The 14,483-nt window shown below is 41.5% G+C and overlaps 1 protein-coding gene across 1 annotated transcript; it reads right to left on the minus strand.

Annotated features, from left to right (window-relative positions):
* Window positions 1–1,762: 1,762 nt before the first annotated feature.
* On the minus strand, window positions 1,763–3,112 carry LOC147627785 (E3 ubiquitin-protein ligase ATL59-like). Its single transcript, XM_086814750.1, has 2 exons — window positions 2,972–3,112; window positions 1,763–2,550 (listed from the first exon to the last, which is right to left on the minus strand). The coding sequence occupies exon 2, from the start codon at window positions 2,496–2,498 to the stop codon at window positions 1,941–1,943; it is 558 nt and encodes a 185-aa protein (XP_086670876.1). The 5' UTR covers window positions 2,499–2,550; window positions 2,972–3,112; the 3' UTR covers window positions 1,763–1,940.
* Window positions 3,113–14,483: the final 11,371 nt, after the last annotated feature.

Below are 14,483 nucleotides of genomic sequence, written 5' to 3' on the forward strand. Positions count from 1 at the left end.
ACATTGGTGATACATTCCAAGATAGGGTTAATGTGATGCATTTGTTAAAGGCAAATGCATTTGCTAAGGGCAAAATGTGGTTTTTTTCTCTTTGGATAAACTTGACGGTCATTTTTCAACAAGAAATGTTGTCAATGCTAGTTAGTGGTGCACAACAAGGGGATATCATTGCCTTTCATGGGTGTTGTTTGTTTTTTGATGAAAAGCTTGTACCTTAATCTTTTTCATATGCCTTGTCAAACGACTATAATCAAGCCATGATCTCAAATCTCTGCCTTAGGATTCTTATGAATACTTTTGAGTCTAGCAAGTCACAAATGACCTTTGTGCTTCATGGAAATTTAGTTGCTTTAAAGGGACAACCATACCAGTTAGAGATGATAATTGGAAAGAAGCCCAAAGGAAGGAGTGACAAAAGTATGTGGAAACCTATTTTCTTTAAAGATGATAGGTAGTAAAGCTGGTAACAAAGGTTTAAAAAATGATACTTTTGGCCTCCTCAAGACAAACTTCTTTAGTAAGTTGGTGACGATGTGAACTTTCAAAAAGAAAGCTGGGAGTGAGGCATGATGCAGTCTAGATTCCCACTGTTCTTCAAGATGTTGATTCCTACAAAGTTGATGCATATTGGTTCCTATGGAGCTGATAAACCTAGGCTTCAAGCTTTTCAGCACGGCGAGGATGAGCTTTCTATGTCTTAGGGTGAATATGGGGAGCTATCTTCCCACACTTCTGAAGCTGAAATTTTCATACTATTCTGGGACTTTTACACAAGCCTTGGTGACTCTTGGTAGGCTCCATCATATGTTTCTTTGCCATTTCCTAGTTTTCCAAACTAGCCAAGGCCATGCCTCGTTTTGTTGGTATTCCAGCCCATGACTTGAATGTAATAATACCTCATGTTCAGTACTAACCAACCCGTTGCTAGTCACCTTGTTTATCTTTTTGTTAATCATGCGAGTCCTACTGACTATGAACACATCCTATCATAAACCTCAAATAATAATCACCTTTACACTACGTGTAGGCTTTTTAATACAAAAAAACACCGACATAAAGCCAAGGAGCCTCAGAGCTATCCCAATAGCTTCACAGCTAGGACAGTTCAATCCTGAAGTAGCCAACCACGAGGAAACAAAAAATGCTTACTGATCTCAATAGCAACCCAAAATTTACTTTGATGGAGCTACAAAACCAGGATTTTCTCACCATAGTAGATAAGATCAACAGCATTCACAGGCGAAACAGATTTTCACATATAATCCACACGTCCATACACATACATGCACAACCAAAGACACTTGGATTTACAAGACGACGAAGTTTGAAAATTTTTGTTGCATGTGCTGGTGGAGAGATTTTTAAATGGATGTACGGGCAGGAAATTTCTCGAAGAGTAGTATTTCATACTATTCAGCTGGGATTCAGGTCCAAATGGCATGGTAAAACACCATGTTGACAGTATACATGCAACCACCAAAATTCCCAACCAAAAAGACCAATATATGTAGCACAGCAAGGGAAGTGTGATTTAAGGACTTGTCTTTATAACCTTAGGCTCATATCACACAACACAATACACCAATCAACCCACGAGCAGAGCCCCCTATGGATGGGCAATCTTGTCCATCCAACTTCCGTCCTGTGAAGCAAACTATACTGCGATTAGTTAAAATCCTTCAAAACCTTGTATCTTTTTCTAATAGACAGTTGGGAACTATTTTGCCAAGACAATGATACTGCTGTCACCAAGCTTTAGAAGTTAAGCTTCAAATGACAAAATCAATTCATATGAATAGCATTGAACATTGTTTTGCACACCTTCTTTACAAACATATAAAAGATATAACCCTGTTTCCCCTTATGACATGGGTCATATTATCTACCTACTGCTAAAGGTGCTGTGTTAGTGTCCTAGAAAGGAAAACATGCTCTGTACATTAGATGTGGCACCAGAGGCCTTGAAAACCTGAACCATGGAAAGACGAAAACCAGAATATGAGCTCTTCAGACAGCTCTTCTTCTCTCCGCCGCTGCTTCTTGGCAATGTCTTCCGGTACAAGAGAGATTCTGCACAAGGGGCATGTGGTGTGCTGGTCCAACCACTGGTCTAGGCAGCCTCTGTGGAACACATGCTTGCAAAGGGGTAAGAGGCGAAGCTCCTGCTCTTTCTGGAATTCTGAAAGGCACACGGGGCACTCCGCATCCCCCAGATTTAGGGCATCATCGCCAAGATCGGGGTCGTACACTATGAAAGGGAGGGATTGCCGAATTTCCTCAGACACACCCGGCAACATGAGGCCGGAGCAGAGGTTGTACTCGTCAGGAAACAATAAAGATGCAGTAGTTTCATTGGATGCGGGAGGTCGCCGGAGTACCCCCAAAACTTGCATTAAAGAGTATAAGGCATGCTTGATCAATGTTATGGACATGGCGATGTTGATGATGAGCATGGGAAGTAAGCCTGCACAGATGTTGGGGAAGACTGGGAACCCCATGGCAAAGGAAAGCACCCAGAGCAGCTTCAATGGAGGTAAGGAGGTCTTTGTCCTACAAGAAGATAAACACCATAAGAAGGAAAGGAGTAGAAGCTGATGATAAATGCCCCCACATGAGGGCACAAGGTCATACATACATGCCGTGTGAGATAGCATAGAGGACATGAGATACCACATGATCATAGCATGAGGGCACGAGATATTGCATGATCAGACGAGCTCTAACACAGATACTGCATGATCAGACGAGCTCTAACACGAGGGCATGAGAGACGGCATGATCATGCATGCCCTAGGATGAGGGCAAGAGATACGGCATGATCATAAGTGCCCTGAAATGAGGGCCTGAGATACAGCATGATCAGGCGTGCAAGAACGCAAGGGCATGAGAGAACTACCACATGATAATACGAGCCCTGCCATGACGATGTGCGGAGAAATAAATGCAGAGAAATGCGAGAAGAAGTACTGACCTGTGCCGAGAGGATGCCGAGAAGGAGAAGGAAGCGTGGAGAAGCTCGCGGAGAGGGGGTGTGTATATACAGAAGGGGGAGAGAGGGCGAGGGTTTCTGTGTTGGGCAGAACCCTAGACGATCTGCATAAACGGCGACGAGAGGGTAACCGGGGAGAGCAACAAATGGCAGAAGAGGCAGCGAGCAGAAGAAATATATAAACCTATATTATTATAATTAAAAAAAGGAAAGGGGGGGCGGGCGAAAATTCGTAACCTGACACGTCAGTCCCCAACGTCACCACACTCCGCGTTCCCGCCTGCCCTCCCACGTGGACCCACCCTCCCCAAAGCTGTCCCGTTTTCCACGTGGCTTTCCTTTTCGCAGCGCTTTTCCACGCTGGCAAACGGCGTGGCTCTCCCTTTCACATCATCACCCCCCCCTTTGTCCCCTTCACCCCACAAACCTCCAATTTCTCACCCACCCCCACCTTTCATCCTCTTGTCCCTCAAGCACCCACTCTATTCCTTGACACATTCCAAAAACATGTCAGGGTAGCCCCATTCCTATGAATACTACCCCTCCCCTACACGTCAAATTGCCCCATTCCTATGACCATTGCCCCCTGTCAGAATGCCCATCTCCATGTGTACTACCTTTGCTCAAACCAAGTCATTCCGTCCAATGATTCATTCGCACGAACTTTTTCTCCCCTCTAAACTACTGAACTACTGAACTACTTTTTCTCCCCTCTAAACTACTGAACTACTTTGTCATCATGTGGGCAATACACACCTCCCCCCCCATCTAACCAATACTTAAATATGTACTCACCGACCTTAAACTAAGTCTCATTCTATGCAACTCTTTTAAATATATAGGACTGTGTTTCATCTCATAAAGCAATGTCCTATTGTATGTATCACAATCTACATCAACATCAATGTTTGGTTGGCATTTGTAACACCTGGAGCTATTGTAGAATTAAACATAATGAAATCACAATGTACGTCAACATCAGTGTTTGGTTGGCACTTATAACACCTAGAGCTATTGTAGAATTAAACATAATGGAAATAAGATTTACAAATAAGCATGACCGTGTTTTAACACATAAACAAAGGTGGTTTGCATGACTAACACACCAACACCGAAGAACTTGTATGGTTGTATGTGAAACACAATGTACATCAACATCAGTGTTTGGTTGGCATTTATAACACCTAGAGCTATTGTAGAATTAAACATAATGGAAATAAGATTTACAAATAAGCATGACCGTGTTTTAACACATAAACAAAGGTGGTTAGCATGACTAACACACCAACACCGAAGAACCTGTATGGTTGTATGTGAAACATGTAGTATGGCTTTTGTGATGCTATGATACAAAAGTAGTAAACATCAATGTGTGCAATGGTGCACATAATGTCTTAGCATTCACCTATGTGTAAGTTCGACTATTTTGTAGTTCGCCCATGTGTACTATCATATCCACTAGTAGGAGGAAATAGAATCCCTTTTGGAGCATACATGCTTCTACGGTATGTGTGCATGAGTGGGAGCACATTTACATGCACTTTCACAAGTAAAGAGGGGATGTAAGCATGGCCATGAATGCCTTTTATCTCTTTCCAAATAAGCATTTCCATTTCTTTTGACACATGTAAAGACTTATCCACCCCTCATCCGTCCCAAAATGGGATCCTTTCAAAAGTTAGTCATTTGACCTAGCACTTCAAATAATTGAGTTTGCTCTTCTACACATGTCATCTATTTAAATAATCTTTGTTCCTCCTTGGATGAAAAATCCTACGCGCTTATGTCCATCTCAACATCAAGTTATTTGAATATCTCTTCTTGTCAACTTCTAGATGTGTGACAACCCACCTCCTAAAGATAGCAGCATAACCCATTGTTGTTATACCAAAGTGAGAAATTCAAAACTTGTGCTTAGACTTTTAAGGCTTTTCATCCTTTTAAGAAAACCTCAAAATTTATAAAATAGGTTTTTAAGGATACACTCCTTTTTTTGGAGTGCATAAGTATCTAACTTGACTAGCATGTAGTATAAAATAAACTCACTATATAAAGAAAGCTTCTTTTGAATTGAGTAGGTTATCCATTCTCAAAAGGCTTACTATATGATTATGCAAGTTTCATGCACAAAATATACCGTGTCTTCTTAAGGTCCTTGAGTCTAGGTTATCCATTCTCAAAAGGCTTACTATATGATTGTGCGTGTTTTATGCACAAAATATATCGTGTCTTCTTGAGCATGATGTTTATCCCTATCAATTAGTCAATGGAATATATAATATATAACTAAAATTACTTTTAAAAAAATGCTTGCTAAATTTAAAATTTTTGCACAGCTCAATGAAAATAAGGAAAGCGGTGCCTTGTCTTTTCTAAACATTGCAAACCCTTGATTGTGGAGACCCTTATCACTAGAAATTTATTTAAATTCTTTCATTATGTAATTCTTAATCAATGAGACTTATTTTTTTGAAAAAAAAATTAAGCCCACAAAACCCATGTTTGCAAACTTTGAGTAATGTTACACAATCAGTTGAGGTGATATGAGTCGATGAAGTTTTTATTATGATAACTTACAAACACATGAAAGATTTATACCTTATATAAGTGTTTCATTTTATGTAGTTGGTCCAAATTAAAATCTCTTTTTAAAGACACAATGTTGACTAAATCAACATTGTGTAGAAGCATTCTCTCTAGAATATCCTATGCTAAAATTAGACTTTACTTTTGGCATTTTCTCTTTATCTTTTTGATCTAAATTTTCTTTCTTGAGAATAAGCATAGTTAATCTTTTTAAACACTCAAAATCTTGTAAACTAAATAGACATCCCACATCAATTCAATCTGATTAGGCCCTTATTGATCCATTAGATTGATATAATTTCTATATAAAAGTAGTAAAATTAACTTTTATATCAATAGATTGTGAAGCCTTATTTCCTCTTCTTTAAAAAAAATTAAAAGATGTCACCATCTTAGAAAGATGATGTTATCTTTAATTTCCTTCTTGACTAATCTTAGAACTTTTGTTTGTTATATACTTGCAAATCATGGTGTCATTGTACCAAAGAGAAATATAAATATGTCTCCCTACATAAATTAGGTTGCACGTTTGCATTTACACACTTGGTTTATTTAGTTGGTTCATTTGCATTACACTATTATCTCATGCAGAGTCTCCCACCCATTAAATATGCACTTCCCCATAGATCTTTCACCCACAATGTGTTCAAATGATATCCTTGCCACATTATCACACCACATTCACTTTGCTTGCTATTGCTTATGTAGGTCCCTTAATTCAATGTATCTCTCAACCTTAAGAGATTCACTTCGGACATTTACACAATGCTACTTGTGTCCCAGACCCCTTGAGAAGTACCCATGTACAAAAAAGAGGTGTAGTGTTTCTACAACATATACCCTTACCACACACACAAAGTTTTAAAATCCCTCCTACTCTTATTGTATGTGTTGTTTGTCCCATTTTGTGCATAGATGTGCGACATAAACACTCGATGAGTGAATTACCATTACTCTAACCTCGAAGGAAACCCTTCTTGAAATCATTCTCCATAATACCCATTTAATTTTATTCTCAATATTATGTTGAGAGTCCTTTTCTTATATATATTTTAAGTGCAAAAAAGTTATTAATTTCACTTTGTAATTTAGTGACATTTTTCATGAAATTGATGTTTAGTCTTTCATCTTTATTCCATTCTTCTTAGTGTTACAAACATGATTTTGTGATCAGAATAAGCTATGTTTTGTGGTTTGAAGGTAAAAACTATTCCAAGCAGTAACACAAGGTTCGCCCCTCTGTTTGTATGCTATTTTAGTGCTATATTGCTCATTAAAGTCCATAATTATAATTCCACACATACTATAGTTTGTAGTCTTCAAGTTTATAATTAGTTTTGATGGTTTCTTTCTTCAAATGTGAATAGATGTGAAACTTAGACAAAGTGGTGCTATAAAGCTCATGAAAGTCCATAATAATAAGTCCACATGTACTATATTATATAGTCTTCAAGTTTATAATTAGTTTTAATTGTTTCTTTCTTCAAATGTGCATAGATGTGAAACTTAGACAAAGTGGTGAATTTGTACTCTGCATCTACAAAGTTTTATACTTGATTCCATGCTTGGTACTTAGTGAGTGATGAATCTCTATCTACGACTCTACCACATACTCCATAAAATCTATGGGCTTAGGAGGAAGGAGTGATGAATATCTACCTACGACTTTGCCACATACACCATAAAATCTATGGGCTTAAGAGGAATGAGTTTCTCTTTTTAAACTCTCATCTCTTCCACTTTGATTGATTGTTCATTAGTTCTCCTTTAATAATTCTTTATTATAGTTCAGTTTTCACTTGTGTGTTAAGATTCTTTTGAATGTATTCCATTGAGTTTTATAATGAAATGACATTTTTGTAACATTAATATTTGAGGTTATGGATATAATTGTAGGATTTCATTCCGTGTAATGTACTTTTATGAGTGAGGGTATGTAATTTGATTGATTTGATTGATTCTATTAACAAGTTTGAGAAGACACTAGGGGGGGTTAACTACATATATGAATTCCTGTTAACCTAATTGTGGATATAATTGTAGGATTTCATTCCATGTAATGTACTTTTATGAGTGAGGGTATGTAATTTGATTGATTCTATTAACAAGTTTGAGAAGACACTGGGGGGGTTAACTACATATATGAATTCCTGTTAACCTATGGCGGACATTGAGACGTATTACTTTTTACATCATATAATTATTTTACGTATTCTAAGTCATGGGCCGGGCTTGTCGGCACCACATGTAAAGGGTAAGGGGACTGGGTGATCGCCGATGAGAGGCGCACCTCAAATTTCATCAGGATAATGGTCAGGATCGACCGGCCATGTGTGGGCGCCCATGTGTGCACGGCCAGGTCACATATAAATGTCAAATGTAACCTAAAACCTCTCATTCTCTGAGTGTTGAATACAAGGAGTGCTCTTGCTTCGTCTTCTCCATCTCCTTCTTCAGCGCGTGTGTGTGTGTGTGAGAGAGAGAGAGTGAGAGAGAGAGAGAGAGAGAGTAGCGATCGAGCATTGCATGGCGGCACGGCGGCGGCGAGGCGGTAGAGCGGCGGCAGCGGCTCCTTCTTCATCACGGCACGAGAATCCTTCACGACGGCGGTCTGAGCGATGAGTGACACACCATTGCTCCCTGTTTTGAGCTTGCTAGTTTCCTGGTTGTGTGCTTGCAGCCATTCATGGCTCGCACACGGTGCTTGGCAAGTCCCTAGCTCTGACACGTGCGGCAAGAGCGCACATTTTTGGCACCGTTGCCGGGAAATCGCCCTGCACCAAGCTTCAGATGCAGCTTGGGTTGCTGTTTGAAGTCTATTTTATCGTGAAGGAAAGGCAAAGAGAGGCGTGTGTGGAGGTGTGTGTGTGCTTGCCTGCTGTTCTTCAGTCATTTTTCAGTTCTGTTTTCTTCATTTTCTACACATTTGAGTTATGTGTGTTAGCTGTTAGTGTGTGCGTGCATGCGTGTAGACAGAGGGTAGAAGAGCTGCTGCGCGCTGTGCTGCTATGTTGGCAGCCGCAGAGGGTGCCTCGGCGGCAAGCGGCCAGCCCTAGGTGCACATGAGCTAAAACATTATCCTTAATATTTTTTTACTAAAAATATTTTTAAGTTAAAAATAAAAAAAATAAAGTAAAAAATAATAAATAATAAAAAATAAATCAACCCAACCCGCATGGAAAGAAATTTTTTATTGAAAAAAAATTGAAAAAGAAAAAACCCCCAATCGACCCCAACCTCGGTCTTTTGATATATATATATATATAGAGGAGAGTGAGCCTCTGTAGCTTTCTCTCAAGTGAAAGCTTAAGGGGAGTGAAGCTCTATATATAGTCTACCCCCCCAGGAGTGGAGTGGGCATGTGGGACAAAGCTTTCACCTTTCCCCCCACAGGCACCCTTGGTCTTTCTAATTTAAGCCTCACACCTAGGCACAAATAGAGTGTTCTAAGGGCCACGGGAGCTCCGGATAGGCGAACACTGTGCTGTAAAGCATGCTAGGACCCCTTGAATGATACGCTCGTCTCTTGAGCTATCACACGCCTTAGTCCAATTTTGACCATAAGTAAGGGGGTAAAAACGGATTGAAAACAAGACAAAAACAAGTAAAAACGGGGTGCGAAACACTTGAGAAACCACGTGTGGGCTTCAAGGGTAGTTACCAACGCCCGTAGGATACCCACGTCACATGCATCTACGCTCTGGTTGGGTGCTAGAGTCTGAGCAACTAGAAAGAATTTCAGTTTACGCACGCTCACACCATCCCTCCACGTTGGCATCTTGGCCTTCACTTGGAACCCAAGGAAGTGCAACCCAAGATCCACGAATAGCGGGGCTAGTGACTCGTCCTCTGACTCTAAAGTCATGGAAGGGCATCCTACCCAGAACTCTAAGGAAGCAAGCCAAAATGTGCCAATTTGGGCCCCACAACCCGGATCTAGCATGTTTAGTCGTCTAATAGAGACTTTTAGTAGAGCTACGCGCTCTGAATCTGCGAAGCGACAAGTGAAGTAAACGAAGGAGGTGGGGAAGTAGATTCGCCATTCACATCTCATGTAGACCCTACCCTCCCAAAGAGTGTCCATGTGGATATTCTACCCACTTCATGTAATGAAGGCCCTACTGAGCTACCACCTTCTGACGCACTTCCTAAAGTAGAGGCCCCTAGAAGTCATACCACAAGAAGTGACATTGCGTCCACTTTGAGAGAACCTTTTGGCATGCCAAGTTTAGATGGGATATTTCTCAATGAAAATTGGGAATATGACCTACACACGGAGACTCTGACTAACCTATACACGGGTTACACATACCATGTAGGTTGCTTAGAAGTCATACGATCTATATCTAGTGCCACCAATCTAGATGAACAACAACAAATGATATGTGAAGTTATCCATAGAATTATCAAATTCGAGAGGCAGAATAGGGGAGTGAACCTAGTTTTTCAACTGGCCCTATGAGATTTTTGGATACGGTCAAGGCTAAACAACCAACCCTGTCGCAATTGGAGACTCCATCAGTGAGTCTCGTAGATCCTTCGTATGTTGTTTCGCCTGGAGTCTCAATGCAGGTTGAGCCCACAAGCAGTAACTTTAGCTTTCCAACTTTGGCTCAACTTTCCATTCACCTGGAGTCTCAATGCAGGTTGAGCCCACGAGCAATAACTTTAGCTTTCCAACTTTGGCTCAACTTTCAAGAATAGGGAATCCACAATGTCTACTCCGATGATGAGCATGACGGAAAGTGCACCCGTTTACCACTGTAGTTAGTACAACATCGCTACCTAGTGGTACAGTACCTATAACAGTGCGTACCAGTGCATATCGACCATATGTACCTATCGCTACTCATGCTCATGTATCTCCTACGCCTCCTGTTATGCCAATGGCGTATGCTCCACGAATGCCTTATCAGAACCCTTATCCAAGAGGAGCTATGCCTAGTCACATATCATATCCTGCGTCAGCTGCATACATACCAAGACCAATGCCAACTCCTATCAACCAAGCCATCCCAGAAGTGCCTCCACCAGCTCACTTAGGTGATCTAGCAGCGTTTGCTCAAACGATCAGACGATCTATTGCGGAAAACATGCATGGCATACCTGAGAGAGAGCCTAGAAGCAAGGCTGTACAAGTTGCCAAGCTCACTCAGAACTTCAGTGGTGGTAACGAAGATGTTAGGAAGCACATTGAAGTTTTTGAACACGTGTGTGATTCCTTGGAAGAGCACAATGAGCTACATAAGTGTAAAGCCTTAGGCTTAACCTTGAGTGGAAAAGCCGGAGATTGGTATCGAACTTTAAGGGTTGAAGAGCGTACTCACTATCCCACTCTCAAGAGATTGTTCTTGAAAGAATACATACATGAGGGTGTGCTTTGGGGTGTAGCATCTCAACTCCAAAAAGCTGAACGCGAGGAAGGAGAGTCAGTGAGAGACTTTATTAGTCGATTAAAGCATCTAAATTCTCACCTGTACTCCCGATGAGCGCTTCAATAACAACCAACTTCTTGATAGATTCATCTGAGGATTACGCCACGAGGACATATACAATGGCCTAGTCATTAGAGGTCTAACGACGTGGGAAGCAGTGTCACTGCCAATGCAATCCAGTTAGAAGACAACTTGATGATTGTAGGTAAAAAGGTGTCTTTGGAGACAAATTCTGTTAGTTCACAAGTATCTGGGCACGAGCTAATGACTGTAAAACCTATTGCCAAGGAGCCCAAGATATCCGAAATGTCTATAGCTGACCTTGCTAAGGCTCTCCAAAAATACTTTAGGGGTAATCGAGCTCCTCAAAATAGCCATATGTACCCAAGAAGAGAGCAACAATGGTGTTCAGTTTGCTTAGGACCACATAATAGCACGAGTGAATGTCCCACATTCAGAGTTAAATTCAATGGGACTTGCAATACATGTGGTAAGTATGGCCATCTCTAAGGATTACCTAGTACTTAAGCATATGTTAGCAAATCAGGCACCACTAGCCTGGTCAATTACACCTCAAGTACCCGCACTAATGCCTACACCACCTGTCGAGCAACCGTCACAACACATAGTTCCAAGGAACCCAAATTTAGTCCAGTCTGTGCCGTTACCACCGCCAGTGCTAGGACCACAACCTCCGCATCCGAGGGTTACCCCTATAAACCAGATGGGTTGTGAGTCACCTAGTGCATGTGGGGATTATGAAGAGGATATAGACCCCACTGTTCCATATGGGATTGATACGTTTGAAATGACTCCCCAATACTACATGGAGGATCGTTTCGGGCAAGTCAAGCCTGTATATCAAGCGGATGCTCTCGCCACAAGAGGGCAAAACCTTAATACCTTTGCCAGGAGACCACCTCTTCAATGCTACGATTGTGGTGGACCGCATCGTGTAGCGAAGTGCCCTAATAGGCTACAGAAGATTGCTACTCAAATGCAACCAAATCAAGGGAGCATGTCGGGAATGCCGGTACTTACATGGAATCATTGTGGCATAGATCGTTTGATTGCTCAATGTCCACATAATCCAAGTGCACCCAAGATTACGCCATTGAATTTGGTTGAGGTCACCAATGAGGCACTAGGAACCACACCTATTGCACCTGCAAATGTAGTCACACGGTCAATGCTTCAAAATCAAAACTACATTCTTGAAGAGAGGGATACTGCATCAATTGCTCAAGTAAAGAAAAAGAAAACGCGATGGAAGAGATCGCTTAATGCCACAAGCTCTAAACCTAGTTCAAAGACTAATATAGGGACAAGAGACGACCCTGTGTATATGAATGATCCTGAAGATAATTCTGATTCAATAGAAACCATGGAGACCAAAGCCACTACTTTAAGGGAGGAACCCACTCGGGAGCGCAACGAAGGAGAATCAAGCAAAGACATAAATCGGGGGAAATAAAAGGAAACTCCTCCTGCCCCCCACAACCAAGTCAGCTAATGCCCTCTCGGCTACCCAGACTGACTGAGACTCTCAAAGACAAGCCACGTGGGCCAAAAACCCTCAAGAAAAAGATTGGGCCTTACCCAAACCCAGTAGAGGAGATTGAACGAGTGCAATACTTAAGGGGTTTGGTGGAAGAAACACAAAGAGAACTGGAGCTAGAACCTAGAAAAATCAAGATCCCAGACACAGTGTTTCCTACACAAGTTCAGCCTCACAGGAGCCATAAACCGTTAGCTATACCTAGTATCATTTGGGAAGAAAGTGAGGATAGGACATCAGGAAGTGGGCAGACACCCTTCTTGCTTGAAAGAATATTTAGTGAGGGAATGCATGACCCCATCGAAGAGGAAGTGATTCCATCTCACCAGTCCCTAGTCAAGGGCCGATATCTCAAAAAGTACCATTGAATGTGTCCAAACTAATGGATTTCATGTCCTCTGAAATCAGAACCACGATCATATCCAGGTTATACAGAGATCCTGAGCTATTCGTAGCTCTTCGGGCATTTCTCAATGGAGAACTGAAGGTGGGGTTACCACAATTTGCAAATATGGATAGACCCGACACGCTTCAAGATGTGGAGGAACATTTGGATCTACAGCCCAACCTAGATGAAGACTCGGTCGTTGAAATACTTGTTAACAAGTTGGGACAGTTCTTTGAAGGTGACGAATCTAATGCAACCCTCCCCATTACTACCAAGGGATTAACTCTAAAGGGAATCCTTGATGGTGGTGCTGGAGTGAGCATTGTGACTCAAAACTGCTGGGAATCTATGGGAAGACCTCACCTAGAAGTCACAAACATAGTGGTTAAGATGGCAAACGGAACTATAGCTAAACCTATTGCAATGCTAAGGGACCTTAAGATCAAGGTTCTGGGATACAAGGTAAGGCATACCTTCATTGTAATGGATTTCTCTGAGCATCCTATGTCATATCAAATGATCTTAGGACGTCCTTTCATGAGGGAAGCACAAATGGTGCATGACTGGTCGAAAAACCATGTCTACTTACAATTCCAGGACTCTGTCATTTGAGTTGATCTTGAGAATGGTTGTGCGCATCCTTTAGGAAGCAAGGTTATCATTGATAATCGATTAGATACTACTATTCACTCAGCCCCATTAAAGTATTGCTATACATGCAAAAAAGAGACCGATGAGTGATGGGGGAGATTCTCCTTATATGGATGTCCTACCGAGCATGACTGAGTCAGATAACGTAGATTGGGTACACCTAGCGGTAACCATAGACACATGGGGAAATAGAGGCACAAGTTGGGTAACACCTGAGGGGCAAGATATGCCACCATTAGTGCCAGTAAACATGATAGGTGTTATGCACTTGACTTCTGATGGCAAGAAAGTGGCAAACTCCCTTGACACTAAAAGTAGCGAAGACTCTGACCAATGCAACTCCGAGTCTGAATCTCAAGAAGAAACTGACTCTGAGCCTGATAGGGGGCATGAATTGAATATTCACCCAATTGTGGAAGCCACGTGCTCAAGGCCTAGGACAGTAACCTCTTGCAGTTCACCCGAGAGTGAGGGGGACACAAGTGAAGATCGATCAAGTGAGTCTGAATCTGATATAAACAAGAATTAGAAACTAGGTAAGAAGAAGACGAGACATAAGCGACAACGCTATCGAGCTAATGTACGAGCTAGAATAAACAAAGAGAGATCCACTGCAGAATGGCTTAGTTATGTAGGAGCATATGACGCTCATCGAAAGTTAGTGGATAATTGAGGAGAATACCTCCAAAGTGTCATGTGGTGTAGTCCGCAACCTCATGACATCGCCCAATTAGAAATCGAAGAGAAGCCAAAACTAAGTCGTACTGCGAGAAGGCGTCAAAATTGAGAGTTAGCTCAGTAACAAAAGGAAGCGGAATTTAAAGAAAAAAGCATGGCACAACAAGAACCGGTAGACTTACACCCCGCACCCGAACA

Source organism: Cibotium barometz, chromosome 20, assembly GCF_041138505.1.
Source record: "Cibotium barometz isolate CiBa-2024 chromosome 20, ASM4113850v1, whole genome shotgun sequence".
NCBI lineage: Eukaryota > Viridiplantae > Streptophyta > Polypodiopsida > Cyatheales > Cibotiaceae > Cibotium > Cibotium barometz.

Coding starts and splice junctions, on each gene's coding strand:
- LOC147627785 (XM_086814750.1), bottom strand. CDS start 2,498: ATGGGGTTCCCAGTCTTCCCCAACATCTGTGCAGGCTTACTTCCCATG.